The following is a 23,714-nucleotide window of genomic DNA, read 5'->3' as shown; positions in this document are numbered from 1 at the left end:
AATTTGAATGAAAGCATGATTTGATAAGTAAGTACGTAATAAGACGCCTGATATGTCACATGGTGATAAGCACTATAGAGAGAAATAAAACAGAGAAGGAAGACAGGGAGTTTCCCCAAATCTGGGGTTGGGATTTAAATAGCACTGTCAGTCATGGCCTCACAAAAAGATGTTAGTGCTAACAGGGAACGAGCCGTGAGAATGTGTTTTCAACACAGATGGGACAACTACAAAGATCCTTGTGGCTGACAGCAGAGTAAGCTGCGGGAGGTGTAGGCAATGAGATGACAGGCAGGGAAGTGTGTGGCACACAGATCACATAGGGAAGGAGGCACTGTAAAGACTTTGGATTTTACTCTGCATGAGATGGGAATCTTTTAAAAGGTTTTTAAAAGAAGAGTCATGTGATCTGACACTGTTTTAAAAAGTTCATTCTGGCTACTGAATTGAGACTGGTTTGGTTGAGATGGGGGACAGTCAAAGCAGGAAGCAGTTAGTAGGTTCTTTTAGTAATCCAAGGGAAACATGATGGTAATGTGGACTGGGGTGGTGGAGGAGGTCCTGAGAAGTGATCAGATTCTGGATCTATTTTAAAAGTAGAACTGGCAATATTTCCTAATGATTTGGAAGTGGATTGTGGGAGAAGGAGAAGTCAAAGGTGACTTCAAAAGTTTTGGCCTAAACAATGGGAAGAATATGGCTGCCATTTAATTAAATGACATGTTTTGAGGGAAGATCAAGATTTGTTTTTAGACATGCTAGATTTGATATGTCTGTTCAACATTGAAATGGAGATGTTACATGTGTTAGTGTGTACACATACATATGTAATGTGTGTGTGTATACATATAAGCTGAGTTTAAGGGAGAGGTATAAGCTGGAGATACAAACTTGAGAATCTCAGGTTTGTAAAATAATTTTTTCTAGATACATTCTTTTGAATTGATCTCATAACTGAAAAAAGTATTAGGACTCACTGTTGAGATCTGATAATATATAAAGTGTCTAGTCTTTAAAAAGGATGTTTAAAGACAAAAATTGACTAGGATGGGTAGTGAGTAGTATTGGGAAGGAAGCATGCCATGGACCTCTTTGATTGGTAATGTTTCATTTCTTGCTCACTGATATGGTTTGGCTGTGTCCCCACCTAAATCTCATCTTTAATTCCTATGTGTTGTGGGAGGGACCTGGTGGGAGTGACCTGGTAGGAGGTATAGCTAACTTGGAAGTATAGCTATACTTAGGAAGCTATACTTAGGAAGTATAGCTAACTTGCTTTTGATTTTACAAGCTGATAGGCAAAAGGGACTTGCCTTGTCTCAGATGAGGGGCAAGGGGCAATCATTGGGGCAGGTCTTTCCCATACTGTTCTCGTGATAGTGAATAAGTCTCACAAGATCTGATGGTTTTAAAAGCGGGAGTCTCCCTGCACAAGCTGTCTTCTCTTGTCTGCCAGCATGTAAGACTTGCCTTTCACCTTCCATCATGATTATGAGGCCTCCCAGCCATGTGGAACTGTAAGTCAAATAAACCTCTTTCTACAGTCCAGGCTGAGGTAGTCTCAGTTGGAGATGAGGAACTTGTTGGGAAATGGAGCAAAGGTAATTCTTGTTATGTTTAGCAAAGAGATTGGCAGCATTTTGCCCTTGCCCTAGAGATTTCTGGAACTTTGAACTTGAGAGGGATGATTTAGGGTATCTGGCGGAAGAAATTTCTAAGCAGCAAAGCATTCAAGAGGTGACTTGGGTGCTACTAAAGGCATTCAGTTTTATAAGGGAAGCACAGCATAAAAGTTTGGAAAATTTGCAGCCTGACAGTGCAATAGAAAGTAAAATCCCATTTTCTGAGGAAAATTCAAGCTGGCTGTAGAAATTTGCATAAGTAATAAGGAACCCAATGTTAATCCCCAAGACAATGGGGAAAATGTCTCCAGGGCATATGAGAGGTCTTCATGGCAGCCCCTCCCATCACAAGCCCAAAGGCCTAGGAGGAAAAAGTGGTTTTGTGGACTGGGCCCAGGGTCCCTGTGCTATGTGCAGCCTAGAGGCTTGGTGCCCTGTGTCACAGCTGCTCCAGCCATGGCTGAGAGGGGCCAACATAGAGCTTGGGCCGTGGCTTCAGAGGGTGTAATCCCCAAGCCTTGGCAGCTGCCACATAGTGTTGAGCCTGTGAGTGCACAGAAGTCAAGAATTGAGGTTTGGGAACCTCTGCCTAGATTTCAGATGATATATGGAAATGCCTGGATGCTCAGGCAGAAGTTTGCTGTAGGGGCAGGGCCCTCATGGAAAACTGCTGCTAGGGCTGTGTGGAAGGGAAATGTGGGGTCAGAGCCCCATACAGAGTCCCTACTGGGACACTGTCTAGTGGAGCTGTGAGAAGAGGGCCATCATCCTCCAGGTCTTAGAAAGGTAGATCCACCAACAGCTTGCACCATGCACCTGGAAAAGCCATGGCTCATAAAAGCAGCCAGGAAGGAGAAGGGCTATATCCTGCAAAGCCCCAGGGGCGGAGCTGCCCAAGGCCATGGGAGCCCACCTCTTGCATGAGCATGACCCAGACGTGAACGAGACATGGAGTCAAAGGAGAGTATTTTGGAGCTTTAAGATTTGACTGCCCTGCTGCATTTCAGACTTGCATTGGGCCTGTAGCCCCTTTGTTTTAGCCAATTTCTCCCATTTGGGATGCCTGTATTTACCCAATGCCTGTACCCCCATTGTATCTAGTAGGTAACTAGCTTGCTTTTGATTTTATAGGCTCATAGGCGGAAGGGACTTCTTGTCTCATATGAGAATTTGGACTGTGGACTTTTGAGTTAATGCTGAAATGAGTTAAGTCTCTGGGAGACTGTCTGGAAGGCACTATTAGTTTTGAAATGTGAGGACATGAGATTTGGGAGGGGCCGGGGTGGAATGATATGGTTTGAATGTGTCCCCACCCAAATCTCATCATGAATTCCCACATGTTGTGGGAGGGACCCAGTGGGAGGTAATTGAACAATGGGGGCAGGTCTTTCCCATGCTGTTCTTGTGATAGTGGGTAAGTCTCATGATATCTGATGGTTTTAAAAATGGGAATCTCCTTGCACAAGCTGTCTTCTTTTGTCTACTGCCATGTGAGATGTGCCTTCACTTTCCACCATGATTATAAGGCCTCCCCAGCCACATGGAACTGTAAGTCCAGTAAACCTCTTTCTTTTGTAAATTGCCCAGTCTCAAGTATGTCTTTATCAGCAGCATAAAATGGACTAATACACTCATAGTACTATTATATAGGTGTGTTCATTTTGTGAAATTTGTCAAGTTACATGCTTATGAATTGCACACTTTTTTGTATATATTTTGTAATTCATAAACAACTACATTAAAATAAAAACAGTACAAGGAAATACATATGAAGCTTCAAGTAAGGAGTAGAAACAACAACAGTTATTGGAATATAGAGAAGGGAATGATCAGTACTGTTCATAAAGTTTTCATTGAAAGCACTACTTAAGTAGAAAGAGCACGTTCTAGAAGAGATAGAACACAAAAGTCATACTTTATCTTGCCTAGAGAAACAGGGGTATTCAGTGGCCACAGTGGAGAGTAGCTTATTTAGAAGGGGGAGTTCATTTTCTAAGACAAGAAAATAAAGTCAGTATGTATTATTTGTAGATAAACCTAATTATTATATGAAGTGCACTTTTATCCTGTATCAGTCATTCATACTCAAAAATTTTAAAGTCGACTTCTCTCTTCTTTTAATGAGTGACTCCTAAAAACAATTTCTTTTGTATTCCCATTGCAACTTTTTTAGATCAGGACCTTCTGCTGACTTTAAAGAGTATCCAAGTAACCTTGTTTCCCACCCTTAATATGTTACAAAGATAAATTGCTTTTTTTTTTTTTTAAGTTCAAAGCTAAAGGATTTATCCTTAACTCCTCCTTATTCTCTCCCTTAAAAGCTGAAAGAGAAGTTTGTATGGGAGAAAAATCAAAGGGTAAGGATAATCTATAGTCCCTAACTAATGAATGGTCTTTAGGGCAGCACTGTCCAATAGAAGTATAATGGGAGCCATAATTGTGAATCACATCTGTAATTTTAAATTTCTTAGGAGCTACATTAAAAAAAAACAAAAGAAATAGGTGAAATTATTTTATTAATATATCTTATTCAACCTAATATGTCCAAAATATTATCATTTTAACATGTAGTTAGTATTAGACCATTTTAATAAAAGCCATTTACATCTTTTTTTCACATTAAATCTTTGAAATTCAGTGTATATGTTGCACACTCAGCACATCTCAATTTTGACTAGTCACACACTGAGTGCTCAATTGCCATGTGTGACCAAAAGTGCAGCTCTAGAGCTGCAGTTGAATATTATTGCACAGCAAATATCCAGAAAAGAAGTTACTTTTTTAAAGAGAGTTTCTTATTCAGCAAATATTTATTGAGTATCTCATATGTGCTTATATCTAGCTTAGTGCAAAATACCGTATCAAAACTACTAGATGTTTCTCTGAGATTCTATCATAAATAACACTTTCTCTTAATACATTCTAAAATCATACTTATAAAAAATAGAATCCACTTTTTCCTTAGGCGCTTTCAAAAATACATTGACTTGCTTCAACCAAGTTTTTCTATTCAGTAGCCTACATAATTGTACATAATTACAAAAATGTAAATTTTATTCAGTTGGGGTTTTTTGGTAATTTCAAGCTTATATTTTGCCCTTTTTTACAATAATTTCAACTTTCATTTTAGATTCAAAGGATACATGTGCAGGTTTGTTACATAGGTATATTGCAGGATACTAATGAACCCATCACCCAAGTAGTGAGCATAGTACCCAACAGTTTTTCAACTCCTTCCCCCCTTCATCCTTCTCCACTAAGAGTCCCCAGTGTCTATTGTTGCTATCTTTATGTCCATGAGTTCCCAATGTTTACCTCTCACTTATAAGTGAGAACATTAGGTATTTGGTTTTCTGTTCCTGCATTAATTCACTTAGGATAATGGCCTGTACCTCTATACATGTTGCTGCAAAGGACATGATTTCATTCCTTTTTATGGCTACATAGTATTCCATGGTGTATCTGTACCACATTTTCCTTGTCAAATCTATCCTTGATGGACAGCTAGGATGATTCCATGTCTTTGCCATTGTGAGTAGTTCCTGCAGTGAACATGTAAGTGCATGTGTCTTTTTGGTAAAACAATTTATTTTCTTTTGGATATATACCCAGGAATGGGATTGCTGTGTCAAATAGGAGTTCTGTTTTAAGTTCTTTGAGAAATCTCCAAACTGCTTTCCACAGTGGCTGAATTAAGTTACAATTCCACCAGCAATATATAAGTGTTCTCTTTTCTCCATAACATCACCAGCATCTGTCGTCATAATGACTGATAGCCATTCTGACTTCTGTGAGATGGTATCTCATTGTGGTTTTGATTTACATTTTTCTGATGAGCAGTGTTGTTGAGCATTTTTTTTATGTTTCTTACCTGCTTGTATGTCTTCTTTTAAGAAGTGTCTGTTCATGTCTTTTGCCTACTTTTAATGGGGTTATTTGTTGAATTGTTTAAGTTCCTCTTTTTTTTTTTGACAGAGTCTCACTCTCACTCGCTGGAGTGCAGTGGTGTGATCTTGGCTCACTGCAACCTCTGCCTCCCAGGTTCAAGCAGTTCTCCCATCTCAGCCTCCGAGTAGCTGGGATTACAGGCACCCACCACCACATCTGGCTAATTTTTGTATTTTTAGTAGAGGCGGGGTTTCACCACACCGTGTTGACCAGGCTGGTCTCAAACCCCTGACCTTAAGTGATCTGCCCACCTCAGCCTCCCAAAGAGCTGAGATACAGGCATGAGCCACTGCACCCAGCCTTGAATTGTTTACATTCCTTATGGATTCTGGATATTAGACCTTTGCCAGATGCATAGTTTACAAATATTTTCTCTCGTTCTGTAGATTGTCTCTTTATTCCATTGATAGTTTCTTTTGCTGTGCAGAAACTTTATTTCAATTAGGTCTCACATCAAGTTTTGTTTTTGTTGCGGTTGCTTTTGAGAACTTAGTCATAAATTCTTTCCCAAGGCCGATGTCCAGAATGGTGTTTTGTAGGTTTTCTTCTGGGATTCTTATAGTTTGTGGCCTTACCTTTAAATCTTTAATCCATCGTGAGTTAATTTTTGTATATAGTGAAAGATAGAGCTCCAGTTTCATTTTTCTGCATATAGCTAGCCAGTTATCCAAGCCCGGCTTATTGAACAGGGGATCGTTTCCCTATTGCTTATTTTTGTCAACTTTGTCAGAGATCAGATGGCTGTAGGTGTGCAGTTTTATTTCTGGGTTCTCTATTCTCTTCCATTGGTTTATATGTCTGTATTTGTACCAGTACCATGCTGTTTTGGTTATTGTAGCCTTATAATATAATTTGAAGTCAGGTAGTGTGATGACTCTGGCTTTGTTCTTTTCACTTAGGATTGCTTTGGCTATTTTGGCTCTTTTTTGGTGCCATGTGGATTTTAGAGTAGTTTTTTTCTAATTCTGTGGAGAATGATGTTGGTAGTTTGATAGGAATACCATTGAATCTGTAGACTGCTTTGGGCAGTGTGGCCGTTTTAACGATATTGATTCTTCCAATCCATGAGCATGGAATGTTATTCTGTTTCTTTGTGTTATCTGTGATTTCTTTTTTTTTTTTTTTTTTTACCCCCTAGACGGAGTCTTGCTCTGTCGTCGCCCATGCTGGAGTGCAGTGGTGCAATGTCAGCTCACTGCAAGCTCTGCCTCCCGGGTTCATGCCATTCTCCTGCCTCAGCCTCCCAAGTAGCTGGGACTACAGGTGCCCGCCACCACGCCTGCCTAATTTTTTTTGTATTTTAGTAGAGATGGGGTTTCACTGTGTTAGCCAGGATGGTCTCGATCTCCTGAGCCCCATGATCTGCCCACCTCGGCCTCCCAAAATGCTGGGATTACAGGTGTGAGCCACCACACCTGGCCCTGTGATTTCTTTCAGCAATGTTTTGTAGTTCTCCCTGTAGAGATCTTTCCTCTCCATGATTAGATGTATTCCTAGGTGGTTTTTTGTGTGTGTGACTACTGTAAATGGGATTGCATTCTTGATTTGGCTCTCAGCTTGAATGTTATTGGTGTATGGAAATACTATTCATTTTTAAACATTGATTTTATATCCTGAAATTTTACTGAAGTCCTTTATCAGTTCCCAGAGCCCTTTGGCAGAGTCTTTAGGATTTTCTAGGCATAGAATCACATAGTTTGACTTCTTCTTTTCCTATTTGGATGCCTTTTATTTATATCTTGCCTGATTGCTCTGGCTAGGACTTCCATATTTTATTCTTGGCAATAAAAACATTGAACTTATTTGAAAACTTTGCTTGATAGTTATTAAGTTTAAAAATTGTGTAGAACAAAAGTGGCTATTTTTCATAGCTTCTTCAAGTATAATTTTTTTTATCAATTTTAGAATATATTGACATAAATCATGTTTTGGAAACTGATGAGTTTATTGTTAGTGTGCACAGAGAAAGCATTTTGTCTCAAATCTGTTATATTTCCTAAGGAAAAAATCTGGCTTTTGGTGCCTGCATTGATTATTTGTACTTTTGATAATTTAAATGATTTTTGATATGTTTTACATAATAATTGTTATAGTCTGGGTTATCAAGTAAAATTTTTTAAAATATTTGGCTTGAATTTTTAAATATCTTTACTTTTATATTTTTCTCTCTGTTTTTCTTCCTGTGCACAGGTGTATAAAATACTAGTAAAGAAAACCCCAGAAGAAAGCTGGGTAGTTTTCAGAAGATACACTGACTTCTCTAGGCTTAATGACAAAGTAAGTACTATAATAAATCCAAACTAACATTTCAGTTTTGAATTCTTTTCTGTTTCCTATACTTCTGTTATATTTTTTCTTCTTTGTTAATTGAGTCAAATCCATTCTAGTTCATAAAAAAATTAAATTTTTTAATAAAAAATTTTAAAAATAAAAAGTTTTAGCATAAAAATATGAAACTTTAAAATTGCCAACAGAAATATAAATAATTATCTTGTGAGTTTGAAAAAGATGTGTATAAGATCTTTTGAATTATTATAAAATTATATATGTCTATGAGATAATGAACAAAAACATATTTAACATATTGTATTAGTTTCCTATTACTGCATAATAAATTACCACAAACTTTGTTGCTTAAAATAACACCTGTTTATTATTTAGTGGTGTGGGTGGGTTCAGCTGGGTTCCTTGCTTAGCATCAAGCAAGGTCAAAATCAAGCTGTTAGCTGGGCTGGGCACTTATCTGGAGGCTCTGGGGGAGAATTACCTTCCAAGCTTATTCAGATTGTTGGCAGAATTTAGTTTCTTGACATTGTAGGGCCAAATTTTCTGTTTCCTGGCTGCTTGTCAGCCAAAAATCATTCATACTTCATAGAGACTGCTCTCCAGTCCTTGTACATAGCCCCTCCATCTTCAAAGCCAGCAACAGTGAGCCAAGTTCTTCCTGTACTTTGAAGCTCTTTGACTTTCTCCTCTGCCACCAGCTAGAGAAAGCAGTCTAAAGGGATCATGTGGTAAGATAAGGCTTACCCAGATAATCTTAGCTTAAGGTCAATTGGTTAGTAACCTTAATTACAGCTGCAAAATCCCTTTTTCTATGTAACATAATAAAATCACAGAAGTAACACCAGAGGCAAAGGTCATGGACCATCTAGAATTCTGTCTACTGTGCATACAAAACAGAAGAATAATAAACCTCAGTGTATTAAGAACCCTTAAAACTAAATTAGGAAAGTGAACCCCAAAGTAAAAAATGCAACAAACAGTATGAGCAGGATAATTCACAGAAGAAACATAAATGATCAATAAACCTGGAAAACATATCACAGATACTCCAAGAAAAGGAAATTAAGACACTCTTTTTCACCTGTCAAGCTGACAGATATTTAAATGATCATACCCAGCATTGGAAGTATGACTCTTCCTAGGGGACACCCAAAAGTTTTGTATAATTCAACATAATACATTTCTAGGATTTATCATATATAAGTAGTCATAAACATGGGAAATATTTAGCTTTAAGGACACTTACCACAGTGTTTTGTATATTGTTTTGTTTATCTGTGTTTTACTTTGCTTTTAGTAGTTAAAAGTTGGAAGCAACCTAAATTTCTAAAAGTGAAGAATTAAGTAAATTATTATTAGAATATAATAGCAAAAAAAGAGCTGCCTTGTCCCCAGAGCTAGAGGAAATTTAGATGGGGCAGGAGGCAGAGGGTGTGATATTTTGGAAGCCAAGAGAAAAATCATTTATCTAAAAGAAGCAAGCAGTTTATTATGCTTCTGAGAGGCCAAGTAAGATGATCTTAGAACATGCAGAAATTACTCTCCAATTTTGACAGGTGTTTAATAAGAAAGCTGTACTAGTCCTGTTCTCTCCCATTTGTGACTCTTCCTTTCCTTCTTCTTTGGACTCCTTGAAGCTTTAAAGTTAGTATATTTTTGTAGTGTTTGGTGATGGGAAACCCATGTAACTTTGTAGTTATTTAGCTGCCAAATTTTTCTGCCACTGTAAAAACCTCAGTTTGAATGAAAAGGTAAAATATGGAATGCTAAATTATTTTATCCATTTTAAGATTTAGTTAAGGTGCTTTCTTGTAATATGCCAAAATAAAGTGTTATTTCTAATGTATACCTACAATTATATATGAATTTTATTTACTGTTCCTGAGCTTTATATATTATACTGATGAATTTAAGATCTGTAATTCTGTACTTCTGTTAATTTTTTTAAATGACTAAACAAACAGAAAGATAAAAGCAATTCATGAAGTTACCTGATAGTTAAGTGGAATACCTAGCTTTTAATGAAATTATTACAATTGTGATCATGCAGACTAATTTCAAACAGTTTCATTGTAGACCTATTTAATCCTTTATGACATTATTTTTCTTTTCAGACTCCACTGTTATTTAGTGTTTACTTCCTATTATCTCTTTAGATTTCATCTTTATTGCTGAAGTATTTTCTTAGGCAAGCTGAAATTTAGATAAATCTTTTAGAAAAAAGATGATAGGAGTTTAATTTAAATTTAGTAAATATCTCCTTGATCCTCCAAGATGGGCATTTAAAATTAATAAGTGTTTATGTTGGTGTTACAGGTACCAGAAAGAGCTCTACCCATCACTTGCTTTTACTGGCAATATTTTTAAAAAGTATGTCAAACACTAAGAGACACACAGTTTAAATTGTAGTTATTATTGATATAATTGTAAAAAATAAAAGCTTAGGATTTTTCATTTTATAAAATCAATCATGAAGTATTTATGAAATCAGTAGATAGAGTTCAGCATTGTGCTAGGAATTTGGAGTTACTCTTATGTAGAAACTATATAGATGTGATTCTAACTTTAAGGAATTTACATTTCCCAGTTGTACAAATAGCTAATTGGCGATACAAAAATTATTGAACGTGCTAAAATAACACTGCTTAGAAAGAGAACATTTATATAGAACATTAATATTTTCTTTTTGTTTTATTTTTATTTCCTGGGTTATGGTCTGACTTCAGCTTCTCTGGGAGTGATAAGAGCCTCTGCTGAGGAAGTCAGAGCACAAAGTCATGAGCAAATTCTGGAATGCACAGGGCTTATCAGAGTTGGGGCAACCAGGTAGGGTTTTAGGGTGGACTGGGAGATGCATTGATTATAGAAATATGGCCATGAGAAGTGAGTTATTTTCTAAATTCTATTTAAAATTTAAGCTCAATATTTCTACTTCCAGGTTACAGCAGTAGGACAAAGCTGAACATTTCTGTGAGGTAAAATTACTGTTCTCAGTTGCTTCCAGGCAGCAGAGCATAGGGAGAGAGAGAGCAGAACCTTACCAACTCATTGTCAAGACATTCCAGGTTCATATAAAAAATCTGTGGCAGACGCAACCAGGCATTTAGTCCTCACATTAAAAAGAAGTTCAGTGATATTCTTCCACATGTCTGTCTCTTGAGTCATGCTGCTCTCTCCTAAACTGATCTGCCCTCCATATGAGCTTCATAAGTGGCATCCTGAGATTGCCTTTCACTGTCTTTCTGGTGATTTTTTTTCCATTTCTCTCCTTCGTTGGATCTTATTTTCTCTATCCCTTATCTTCCTCTTCTTGAATTACCCGATTGTGGGACAACTCCTTCTTTTCTGTGGACCATTTTTTAAGGGAAAAAAAAACTAACCATTTAAATTGTAAATGGTTTTTATAATTTAAATTATAAAGCTTAAAATTAATAAAAAGCCTATTTTCATTTCCCTCATGACTTTTGTTATTTTATTTTCTTTCCAGATACATTAAATATCAAAGCTCCAAGGCCATAAATATCTAGTTACATCTTGAAATCAAATTAAGGTTTTAGTTATCTAAGTTACTCTCTGGTTTTTGCCTTATTTATTTTATCTTCACGTTTATAGAAATATAGACAGAATGTTATAATTTACCATTTTTCCACTATTTTATGCAGTGCATTTTTCCTTTGTAGTTGTGATATTCCTTTTATATTTAAGTATAGAAATGCAAACATGTGGATTCATTTCAGTCATTCATTTATTGAACATATATTGTTGACTGCTTGTTATGTAGCAGGCACTATGCTAGACATTAAAGATGCAACTGTGACTAAGGCATGCATAATAATTATAGTGTAGTAAAATGGTTCTCAATCTTAATTACACTTTGGATTCCCCTGGAAAGCTTTTTAAAATTACAATGCCCAGGCCTCATTTCAACTAATTAAATCCTAATCTATCAGAGATGGGAAACAATCATTAATATCTTTTAAGACTCCTTGGGTGATTCTAATGTGCAGCCAGAGTTTAGAATCACTGGTCTACTAAGACAGCCTAAATTAAATGTGCTGTTTACATTGTGAATGATGTAATTAAAGAAATAAATTCATGATTTGACAATGTGTGTCAGATTGTCTTTTCTAAAAGTGGCCACAGCAGTATCTTCAGTCCCATATGCTCTTCCTGAATCTTGCCACTGCCCATCAAGAGATAGAATACATTTCCCCTCCCCTTGAACCTGGATGGTCTTGCGACTACTCAACCCAATAGAGGTCAGTGGAAATAATGCTGTGTGACTTTCAAGCCTGGATTACAAGAAGTGCACAGTTTCATTCTGGCTTGCTTTCTTGGAATGCTGCCTTTTGAAGCCATCCTCCATGCTGCAAGAAAAGTCCAAGACACCTGGAGAGGCCGGTATTAGGCTTATGGCTGACAACCTTGGCAAAGTTCTCAGCCAGCAGCCAGCATCATCCACTATAGATGTAAGTGAGTGAACTTCAGACAGTTCCAACACCCAGCCTTCAAGTCTTTCAGCTGAGGCCTGAATTCATTGCATAATAGAGATGTATCATCCTCACTGTACCTCATATGAATTATTGACCTAAAAAATCTGTGAGCTTAATATCAATAAATGGTTATCTTATATCACTGAGATTTCAGGTAATTTGTTACATAGTTGTGGTAACTTGAACAGAATGTAGAAGAGAAGACTTCACTTAGTTTACAGGGTTGGGAAAGTCTTCCCTAAGAAAGTAAAGTTTACGCCAAATGTATAAAATAGGTCATAACCAAAATATAAAAGTTAAAACTAAACTTTTAGGAAAGACAGATAGAAGAAAATCTTTACAGCCTTGGAGTAAGCAAACATTTTTTTATGATCTAAAAAAAAGCATAAACCATAAAAGAAACAATGGATGAATTAAATAACATTAAAATTAAAAGAAATCTGCTCTGTTAAGACTGTTAAATTGAAAAGTCAGGCCAAGTTGGGAGAAAATATTTGTAATGCATGTATCTGACAAAGGACTTGTATCTGAAATATATAAAGAACTCTTATAACTTAGGCAACCTAAATTTTTTAAAGGGAAGGTGCTAAAAAGTTTAGTACATAATTCGCCATTGAAGATACTCAAATGCAAATAAGCAGATGCGAAGATATTCAACTTCATTTGTCAGCAAAGAAATGCAAATTACAACCAGAATGAAATGGTTCTACACCCCCACTAAAATGGTTAACATTCAAAAGATGGACAATGCCAAGTTCTGGCAAGGATGTGGAAAGACTGGAACTCTTCTGTATACACAACTGGTAGAAAACAAGAAATAATAGAAGGCATAAAAAGCTTAACTGAATTTAATTCTTTTATTTTAAACTTATTTCATGAATAATTTCATGTAGTCAGCAGGATAGATTTTGTAGAATTGATAGTGCTTGAGTTAAACATTGTATTTGCTCTTTTCTTCTTTTTCAGTTAAAAGAGATGTTTCCAGGTTTTCGACTAGCACTTCCTCCAAAACGCTGGTTTAAAGATAATTACAATGCTGACTTTTTAGAAGATAGACAATTAGGATTACAAGCGTTTCTTCAAAATTTAGTAGCTCACAAGGACATTGCTAACTGGTATGTAATGAATTGAAATAAGAGATTATAAAAGCATTCCAATAACTGGCGTAAAGAATAAATCTATGATCATAGTTATTTAAGCACAAAAATACAGGGTTGGAGTATAATTACTTGTCTTCTTTAACAAAGTACTACAAGGGATTTTCTTGCTTTCTTTCAATAAGGACTGTATTTGACATTTCATTTTTATCAAAGCTTATTTTAAATAGTAAAGTGAAAAATCCAGTGTACCATGTACTAAACCACCCAAAGGTAAACTTTTAGTATTTTGTATTTTAGCAATGACTTAAACACAACCACTTACATATTAGTAAAATTTTGGTTAATATGATACTATGTAATTGTAAGGGTAATATTCTTTATATTTCCCCAAAGTAGTGCAAAAATATTAAAATTGTGAAGTTGGCTTAATTTACATAGAAGGTAGAGTGAAAATACCAAACAGCATTAAAAAAGGAAAAGAACAGATCTATATGGGCTTTTTGCTTCAGAATATATTTACAAGAAAATTGCTTAGTGGTTTAATATCAGCTGAGTATCTAATTTTGAAACGTATGTTATCAGATAAATTAAAACTATTTTGAAAAAAAAAGTAGAAAGCATTTACAGTGTAGCAATAGCTTATAGATAACTTGGGCCCGTAACTGTCTTGAGCAGTTTTTCACATGAGGATGGAAAACAAATTAAGAAAACCATTCTATCTAATTTTTTCTACCTCTTTTTCTCAACCTTTGCGTGTATCAAGTTTTTTCCTGCATGGCACACACGCGATATATATAGATAGATAGATACACACATATATATATAGATATATAGATACATATACATATATATATATATATATATATATATATATATATACACATCTTGCTTTTCAATGTGTGCCACATAAGCCTGATGGCTTCTCAAGGTCTCTGCCCATCCTCCCTTATTTTTTTCTTAACGAAGGAACTACAAGCCAAACCCATTCTTTCTACTCCAGATTGATATATACAATTATCTCCTCGACATCTTCACATATCTCAAAATTACATCAAACCTAAAACACATTTGAAAGTTTAGTCCGCAGACTTTTTTCCTCCAATTTGCAGCAGCATCATCTACCCAGAACCTGTGAGTCATCTTTAACACATCCTTCACTACCCTTAACATTTCCCTTGCAAGTACCACTCAAGTCTGTCTACTTTTCTCCATCCCTGCCATCACTACCCTAGTCCAAGCAGGTATCTCTCACCTTAATTACTGTAGATGCTTTCTCATTGGTCTTCCTCCTCCCCTCTTACTACCATAGCCCAGTAGAGCCACAGTGATCTTTGTGATGCAGTTTGACTTAAAGTATTCTTTCTGGTCCCTGCCTACCTGCCTTCTTTCCAACCTCGGGTTTTGTTATTCCTGCCCACCTCCCCTTCTCTGTACATTTGCCATATTGGTCTTCTTTTAATTCTCCAAAATCAGCTTGCTCCTTGTTTCTCGGAGCCTTCAAATATGCTACTTCCTGAAAAGGCAGCCGTTCACACTACTACCCCATCCAACCCTGACCTCGTACCTTACCCATCCTTCAGTTTTCAACACAAACTGCACTTCCTTAGGTAACTGGCCTCCTGACTGACCACTCACCACCACTACCACCACCACCAAACACTAGGTCAGTTCTCTGTCAGAGTCTGAACCATCCCTTCTCAACTGGCTCTGATGCTTTAAGACACCATTCATCACCCATAGGTAATGAATTAACTTATTTCCTATATTCTAAAATGATATGATACTAGCTATGTGACAGTCTCAATAGAATTGAGACAGTAATCACTTAAATCATTATCAGTAGGGGTCAGTTCTCTCTTGGAATCTCAGTTGAGAAAGGCTGATTGGTACTTCACTTTCATAGCACTTCAGCTTATAATTATTTCTGTCAATATTTGTCTTTCTCCCACCAGATTGTAAGATGTATAACAACAGGTCATGTGGCTATTTTATTCACCATCCAATCTCTGATGTTTAGCACAGTGCTAACATAGTTGGTTCTCAATAAGTACTTCTTGAATGAATGATATAACTATTGATATTCACTGATATACTGTGTATTAGAAAAAAGAATTGAAGCCAATGTGACAGAGTTAGTGATTATGTGGTCTAGGTGGTGAAAACATTAGTGCTCCCCGCTTTATACATATATATATATATATATATATATATATACATATATATATATATATATAAAACACATCTCAAAAGAAAAAAGAGAAAAGATTAGTGTTAATTCAGACACACAAAGCAGGAATAAAAACCAGTAAACACCAAAATTATAGAGAAAGCCTTGGAAGAAAATATGTTTAATAGCATACCATAAAAGAGGACTTTTACTACCACCAAGAAGTCGACATATCCTCTCCCCTTTTCTCTTGTCCCTTTTTCGGTAAACCTTTATGTCTCTGTATTTAAAATATTGTGGTGAATTAAAATCAAATGTATTCTATAAATGAATTCTCTATTTTTAAAATACTGATAATAGATCTTAGTTGCTAAAGTAGAGATTACTAGGGCCATTTGAGATCATGTCATTTCTAAAGCTGCATAGCTCAGAACAGTGGTAATGGTCTTGCTCAATTCATAAATAGGCATTTTAGGGAAAGAAAGGTTTTTTAGCCAAATAAGTTGGGGAAAGGTTTCATTTGATATCCCTAGAGGATTAAAGGTTCTAAGAAATCTTGCATGAAAGAATCTAGTATGCCTTGCATTTGTTTGCCTGCCTGCCTTTGTCATATATCATCAGGCATTTAGGGAATGCAGGAAGATAACCTCAATTCAATTAAAAGCAGGGTACTTGTGCCTTGGTACCCACTATCTTTTTTATAGGTGGTGGGTAGCATTTTTTATTTCACAATGTAAGAGGCTTCTTAATAACATATTGCTTAAAATGTGAGTCGGAGAAGAGGAGGAAGGGTTATTCATACAGAGCAAATCTTATGCATTTGCCCTGTGTTAAAGGGTATAAAAGAGGGGATATATACTCACTGGTTTTAAAATTCATTTAGAGAAATTAGGCTCCTGTTTGAACAAAATAATGACATTTGTGAATTGCTACTTGGTATGATACAGTTTATAAAAGTAACAAGAACTCAAAGAAGCGGGGAGATCAGTGCTGTTTGCAATGATGAAGCAGTACTGAGAGTGGGATTTGGGGAGCCTGGAATGCTTAAGATTATGGGTAAGAAGATGGATATGAGTCAGAAACAAATAATTAGAAAGTATATAGAAAGTCTGAGGTTGCCAAATATTTATGAATTGATGGTTGATCCATTAAAAAACTAGCACAGTACTTTCCTACATTTTTTGAGATTATATCTTCTCATCCCTCAGTACTGTTCCTTCTATAAAATACATACCTAATTCTAAATGTATCACAGACTAAATTATTGCACTGATTCTGCCATCAGTATTACTGTTGTACTGCACAGCCAAGATTTTAACTATCTCTGCAATCTAAATTCAAATAGTAGTTGGAGCATAAGGTAGTTCATCAGACAAAAGCTTGATTGTATCCAACAAGGTAGGAGAAGAGTGAAAGAAGATTGTCTCATTTTTTACAATTAAAAAGGAAGGGGGGGAAATCCCTCCTAAGGGAGAAAAGGAAAAAAGACAAAATCTCAACATTTCCTTATGAAAACATAAAACTGCTTGTAAGAATCACCACATAAAAACATCAATTAGTTGCATATTACCTGCTGGGATGCCTGTTAGCATTCTGGTACAGTAGGAATGGCAACATAGAAAAAGCTTAGTATCTTTAACTGGCCAAATAATTATTTGATATTGTTTATACATTAATATTAATTGTTTATTAATTGTTCTTTCACTTTTTGTATCCTTAGCACTTATAACAAGGTTAATTCTTAACCTTCCTCTTGGCTAAGCACTTACCATTACACAATGGGCAGCCCTTAATGCTACATATTCTCCAACTCTTAAAGCAGAAATGGAAGAAAATACGAATTGAATGGATGTTAAGGACTATTGATTTGAATATTTTAAAAGAATGTTGTTTTCAGATTTATTTAGAAAGTTCAAAGTAAGGATGCAGATAAAAACATTAATATTTACATAATAAACAGATTTATTAGAGATTTTATCTGTTCAATAAGTATTTTAGAGCTTACTATTTAAAAGATGCTTTGACTACATAAAAATGAGTTAGATGCTCATCCTATTTAAAAAAACTGAATAGAAAGAAGACATACCCCCAGAAATCATAATGGATAGTTAGATCTCTTTTAAAGGCGGAAAAGAGAACTTTTGACTAGGAAAATTAGAAAAGGCTTCGCAGAGGGTGATAGTTGAACTGCACTTTAAATAATTAGTGATCATTGGACCAGCAAGGAAAGATGAAGAAGGACTTTGCAAATGATAGGAAATATCATAATCAAAATGCAGAAGCAAAAAGGTACAGGTCTTATACCAGGAACAACATGCAAGTCAGTTTATCAAGGTGAATATAGCCTTACATTGCACAGTCTTAGTTAAAATATAGCTATTTGTTTTACATTGTCTTGAACTACTTTTAAATTATTATGTCATTAATCAGCACAGCAAATATTTTACCATTCTCCATTTTTAGAAGTACTTCACATATATCTTACATGCCATTTTTTTCTTTTTAATTTTTCAAAATTCAAAAGTTAAAGTTATGTATTTGTCTTCACATTATCATTTATCTGTAAGGGGTTCAGTATCAAAATTCCATATTTTTAATTCTACATCTATTTTTTTAAAGTTCAGGACGGATCTGGATTAATAGCAGTTCATGGCTTTAAAGAAAAGAAAATAGTATCCAAACATTAATATGACAGAACAATCGAAAGAAATGAGAATATTCTTTTAAAAAACTACTTGGGAGATATGATAGCCATCTTTACGTACTTGAAAGATTTGAAAGATTGTTTTTGGAAGGAAGGATTGATCATGTATATTTAAGAGTAGTGCTTCTCCAACTGTAGTGTGCCTGTGAATCACCTGGGATTTGTTAATGCTGACCCTGATTCAGCAAGCGTGAGGGGAAGATTTTGCATTTCTAACAGGTTTCTAGGTGATGCTGATACTGGCTGGTCTAATAACCTCATTTTGAATAGCAAGGCTAACATATAAAATAAGAATAACAGCAAGAAGTTAGAGGAAGGTACTATCAGCTTAGATTTTAAAAAGTTACCTGTCATTTCAAGCTGTCCAATATAAAAATGTTCTGCCTTTTGAAAAAGTAGATTTCTCTTTATCTTAACTATTTGAAGAGAGTAGATAACCATCAGTGGTACCAAAGAGGGAATTATTAAATGGGATATGTTTGATTAGATGACAAGTTGGGTCTCTTCTAGTTAAAAAAAAATTCGATAATTCTCTACTTGAACAAGAATACTTAAAGATAACTTTTGTATATTTGCAACCTGAACTGTCTTTTCACAGGAAATGTAATCATTAATGATTAAATTTATTTTTTTAATTTAAAAAAGAAAATTTAAGATATTCAGAGAAGTTAATCTTATTTATATAAAATGAAAGAAGAATTCAATTATACAGTAGTTCATATAATGCTATCTCATGAGAATCAACACATTACTAAGGTTGGTTAGATGGTTTTTGCTACAAAATGTTATTTTGGTAGAAATTAAATTACAGATAGTTATAAAATTTGCAATAAAGTCAAATATGTTGTTCTTAAGAGCATAGTTTGAAAATACAGTAAAACGCTTTAAAAAAAATTCAAGAGAATCAAAGAAAGAGGTGAATTTATAGTACAGATTTGCTCTGATAATTAAAACAATGCTGAGGGATACCATAGGTGATTTCCTTATCTGCCTTTAGTAAATTAAGTCAACACCTGATCCCAATTTTAAAATAGGTTTCCCAAACACAGTAAAAATGTATTCCAGATAATAAAAGGAATAATGGCACACATAGACAGTCAATAAATATTCACTGGATCTAAATAAAGTTATGTAGTCAATGATTCTCAAGCAAGGGTGAGGGTTTCCTTTCCTAGGGGGAAAAATGTATCAGAATTTCTAAGAAAGGAATTGTTTTCTCAGTTACTACCATCTTCCAGAGATTCTTGTGTGTCCTCTCCTTAGAAAGAAAATAGAGTTTCAGGGTATTGACTGCTTTCTTTACTAAGTCTTGTTGAAGCAGAGGAAATGTAATGAGCCACTGAAAAGGTTTTATGTAAATTAAAATTGTAAAGCCAATTTCAAATTTTATTCTGCTACTGATTAAAGAAAGTAAAGCATAGAGTATAACCTTGGAACTATATGGATAAAAACTTAAAGAATCCATTGGATTTCATTTAAGTAGAACTCTAGTGAGCCATAGATCATAAAGATTTTTAGGGAAGGTGAATGAAACAGAATAACCACTCCAAAATGATTCCTCCAGCTGGATACACTGTCAACACTCACTGTCCATCTTGGCTAAATTTCTACTGTAAACCAAATATATGAAAAGGGATATATGTGAACTTCTTTACCCCTTTTTCTTTCCTAGCAGTAGCAGTCCAATAGAGTAATTTGTAAACATAAAAGCAGCATTAAAGTATGAGGAAATTCGAATATAAAACTGTAAGAAAATAATGTCTCACATTTGTCATATACTGAAAGTATTAAACAGGACCCTTCCATATGTTTCTTAGCAGTTTGCTTTCAGTCTTAAGTGCTATTTCCTCAGGATTTCATACAAACTTGACTTCTCAATCACAGATCAATTGGTTTCCTAGGAGTCATTTGTATGTAATAGCAGGTGCCCCAGTATAAATAATGGGTGGATAGAAGTATAATATCTACATCAGAATACCTTGTTCTACTCTGTGCTATCAGCCAACTGCAGTGTTCTACTAGAGGCCACGACTAGAGAGGGTTGCAGATAAATCAGATGTTTTCAGAGAGAAGTGTCCAGCAAGGAGAATCCAAATGAGCCAAAGCATAAGACAAAAGAATTTAAAGGTAGAAAAGGACACATATTCACACTCAGGGAACAGATTGAAAGTACAGCTCTACCACCTGCACTTTCTGACAATAGGCAAGTAATTTCACCTCTCTGAAATTTGGTATCATTTGTGAAATGGAGATCCAATGCTTATCCTAATCTTACATGATTGTTGTGAAAATTAAATACAATAGAATATGTGAGCATATTAAATACAGTAAGATATGTAAAATTCTATTTAACTCTTCATGGACACCTCCTGACATCATCAACCTGTCTGGCCTAATCTGAACCCAAAAGCCCCATTCCCTTTTTTAGCATAAGTTGACATCCCCTTTTTGTAGTATATCAAGAAATCCTGGCTGGGCGCGGTCGCGGTGGTTTGTGCCTATAATCCCAGCACTTTTGGGAGGCTGAGGCGGGCGGATCACCTGAGGTCAGGAGTGGGAGGCAGCCTGGCCAACATGGAGAAACACTGTCTCTACTAAAAATACAAAAATTAGCTGGGTGTGGTGGTGGGAGCCTCTAATCCCGGCTACTCAGGAGGCTGACGCAGGAGAATCTCTGGAACCCAGGAGGCGGAGGTTGCATTGAGCCGAGATCACATCACTGCACTCCAGACTTCAGCCTGGGCAACAGAGCGAGACTCATCTTTAAAAAAAAAAAAAAAAAATCCTTTGTAAAAGGAAATTTGTAAAGATTTTATTTTGCAAATCTAAAATAAGGATCCACATTTATATTTTGATGTGTACATAGAGTTGTCTCTCAGTCCAAAAGTCCAAAATTGCTTTTTAGAAAGTCAGGGAGGCATTTTTATTATAAGGAAGTTTGGTTATCTACCTCCTTAACCTGTTTCTCTGATAATAGCAAAGTATAAGCATAACAATATCATTTTTTAATAATTATTTTAAAATTTGTGGTCATTTAGAGATAGGATGGTTAGAATTTTTTCTCTCGAACTATCTATGGAAAATATTTAAGTAAATTAATATAATAAACATGATTGCAAGGTCAGTCTTTAACTTGTTTGAGAGTAAATGCTTTTCAGTCACTTCAGAAGCATCTACTGAAACAAAAACAAGTGAGGTATAAATTAGAAATTGCATTTATTCATAAAAGGATAATGACTGTTAGACTAGTTCAGACTAATATTTCTTTGAAAATCATAAAGAGGCTATTCACTATGTTGGTCTCATGAACCATTATTTTGAAGTATGTTTTATGTCCTATAGTTTGTATGGAACAATAAATTTGAGATATTTATGTTCTAAGATCTTAGAAAACACCTTAAGATCTTTGCATCTTCTATAGTTTTATATTTATATTTAGTTACTTGTAAGAAAACACATAACCAACTTGTTTAAAACACTGTACAGCTTCAAAGTAACCTTTGCTTTTTGCTATCTTTTGCAAACTTATTTGTACTTCAGATCATTTTTTTTTCTTTTGAAAAGCCTTGCAGTGAGAGAATTTCTTTGTTTGGATGATCCACCGGGTCCATTTGATAGCCTAGAAGAAAGCAGGGTAAGTGCTGTATTATATAGCACATGAAAAGAGGAACAAATAATACAGTACAATAACTACATTGTTTCTTGAATGGAATAGGAAACAGCAAAATATTATAATTTCATGCTATAGTAGTTTTGCACAGAAAGCTTTCAATGTTTGAGTCAAAGGTTGCTTTCAGTGAAATACATAGACTTAGCTCAGTGAAAAAGTAAAAATTCATATATGTCTTATAGTCAATAAAGCTCTAAAATTAAATCCTGCATTATTTATTTTTACTGTTTCAAAAAAAATGATTTGGGAGACCTTTTTATATTTAATAATACTATGTGTAAACTGAGCTTTCTTCCATTTGAGTGTCAAAATAAGGAATGTACAGCTAAAATCAAATTTAAAACTTCAGGGGTAGGAGTGATTATCTTGTTATCGGTTTAGCTTGTGCCTGATGCTTCTCAAATTACATTAATTGACGTGTTAAAGTGTCCTGTTTCTTGAAGCAATAGCCTAGATTCACAAAACAGATTTGGTAATAGTAGATTAGCTAGGATTTTATGCAAGTTTTTTCCCCAAATGTTTAATGGCATTTAAATGGAACAGATTTAATTGGTAGGTTTGTAATGTTTTCATTCAAGCTGAGTCAGTTCTTTGTGTTAGATTGAATGCCATGGCCTTTTTAAAACAGCTTTATTGGAGTAATATTTTCATCCATAATATTCACCAATTTGTTGTTTGCTATTCTACTGAAAATGTACAATTTAATACTTTTTTGGAAATTTATAGAGCAGTTACACCATCATCACTGTAACCCAATTTTAGAATATTTTCATCACCTCAAAAAGAATTCCTATAAGCCATTTTGCAGTCAGTCTGCACTTCCAGCCCAAGGCAACCACTGATCTGCTTTCATTCTCTACACATTTGCCCTTTCTGGATATTTCATACAAATAAAATCATACAATGTGTGTTGGTGTGTGTGTATTAGTTTACCATATACATAACTTTTATATATACAGTCTGCCTAATCTATAATATACAGTATTGTAATCTTTTACACCTGATTTATTTCACTTAGCATGCTTTTGAGGGTATTCCATGTTATCCTCTATAATTATTTCATTACTAAATGGTTTTTCATTGTTTGCATATACCACATTTTGTTTATCCAATCACCCATTGAGGGATACTTGGATTGTTTCCAGTTTTGTGATAAGTAATGCTATGAACAATTTCATATAATGTTTTGTGTGAACATATGGTTTTATTTCTCATGGACTGAGAAATTCTACTTCCCTAAGAGTGGAAGTGTTTGATCATGTAACAAGTTTAACTTTTTAAAGAAACCAATAAAGTTTTTGAAAGTTGCTGTATTCTATTCTCCCTTGTACTGTACGAGAGTTCTAGTTTCTCTATGTTCTCACAAACATTTGATATTATCTCTCTTTTGGTTTATAGCCATTCTCTTGGATAGGTAGTGATATTTCATTATTGCTTTAATTTTCATGTTTCTAATGATTTTTTGATATTGATCATCATGTCACATGCTCTTTAGCCATTCATGTTTTCTTCAATGAAATGTCTGTTCACGTCTTGCCCATTTTTTAAAAAACCTGGGCTGTTTATCTCATTCAGTTATAAAATCTTTACTTTAGATATTAATCCTTTATCAGAGATACAATTTGTAGATATTTTCTTCCAGTCTGTAGGTGTCTTTTCATCCTCTTAATGGCATTCTTTGAAGTGCAAAAGTTTTTAATTTTAATGAAGTTTATTTTATCACT

General features: G+C 35.0%; 1 protein-coding gene across 2 annotated transcripts in view; it reads left to right on the top strand.

The window, feature by feature from the left end:
* SNX16 (sorting nexin 16) overlaps positions 1–23,714 on the top strand; it is a 42,798-nt gene that overhangs the window by 5,087 nt on the left and 13,997 nt on the right. For both annotated transcript variants that reach the window (NM_001133023.1, XM_024250604.3), the window contains 3 exon segments: positions 7,761–7,847; positions 13,316–13,464; positions 21,885–21,954. In NM_001133023.1, the coding sequence (NP_001126495.1) occupies positions 7,761–7,847; positions 13,316–13,464; positions 21,885–21,954 (306 nt within the window).

The sequence above is a fragment of the Pongo abelii genome, chromosome 7 (genome assembly GCF_028885655.2).
Source record: "Pongo abelii isolate AG06213 chromosome 7, NHGRI_mPonAbe1-v2.0_pri, whole genome shotgun sequence".
Taxonomy (NCBI): domain Eukaryota; kingdom Metazoa; phylum Chordata; class Mammalia; order Primates; family Hominidae; genus Pongo; species Pongo abelii.
Note: the sequence above shows the minus strand (reverse complement) of the source record. Positions and strands in the feature narration are given on the sequence as shown.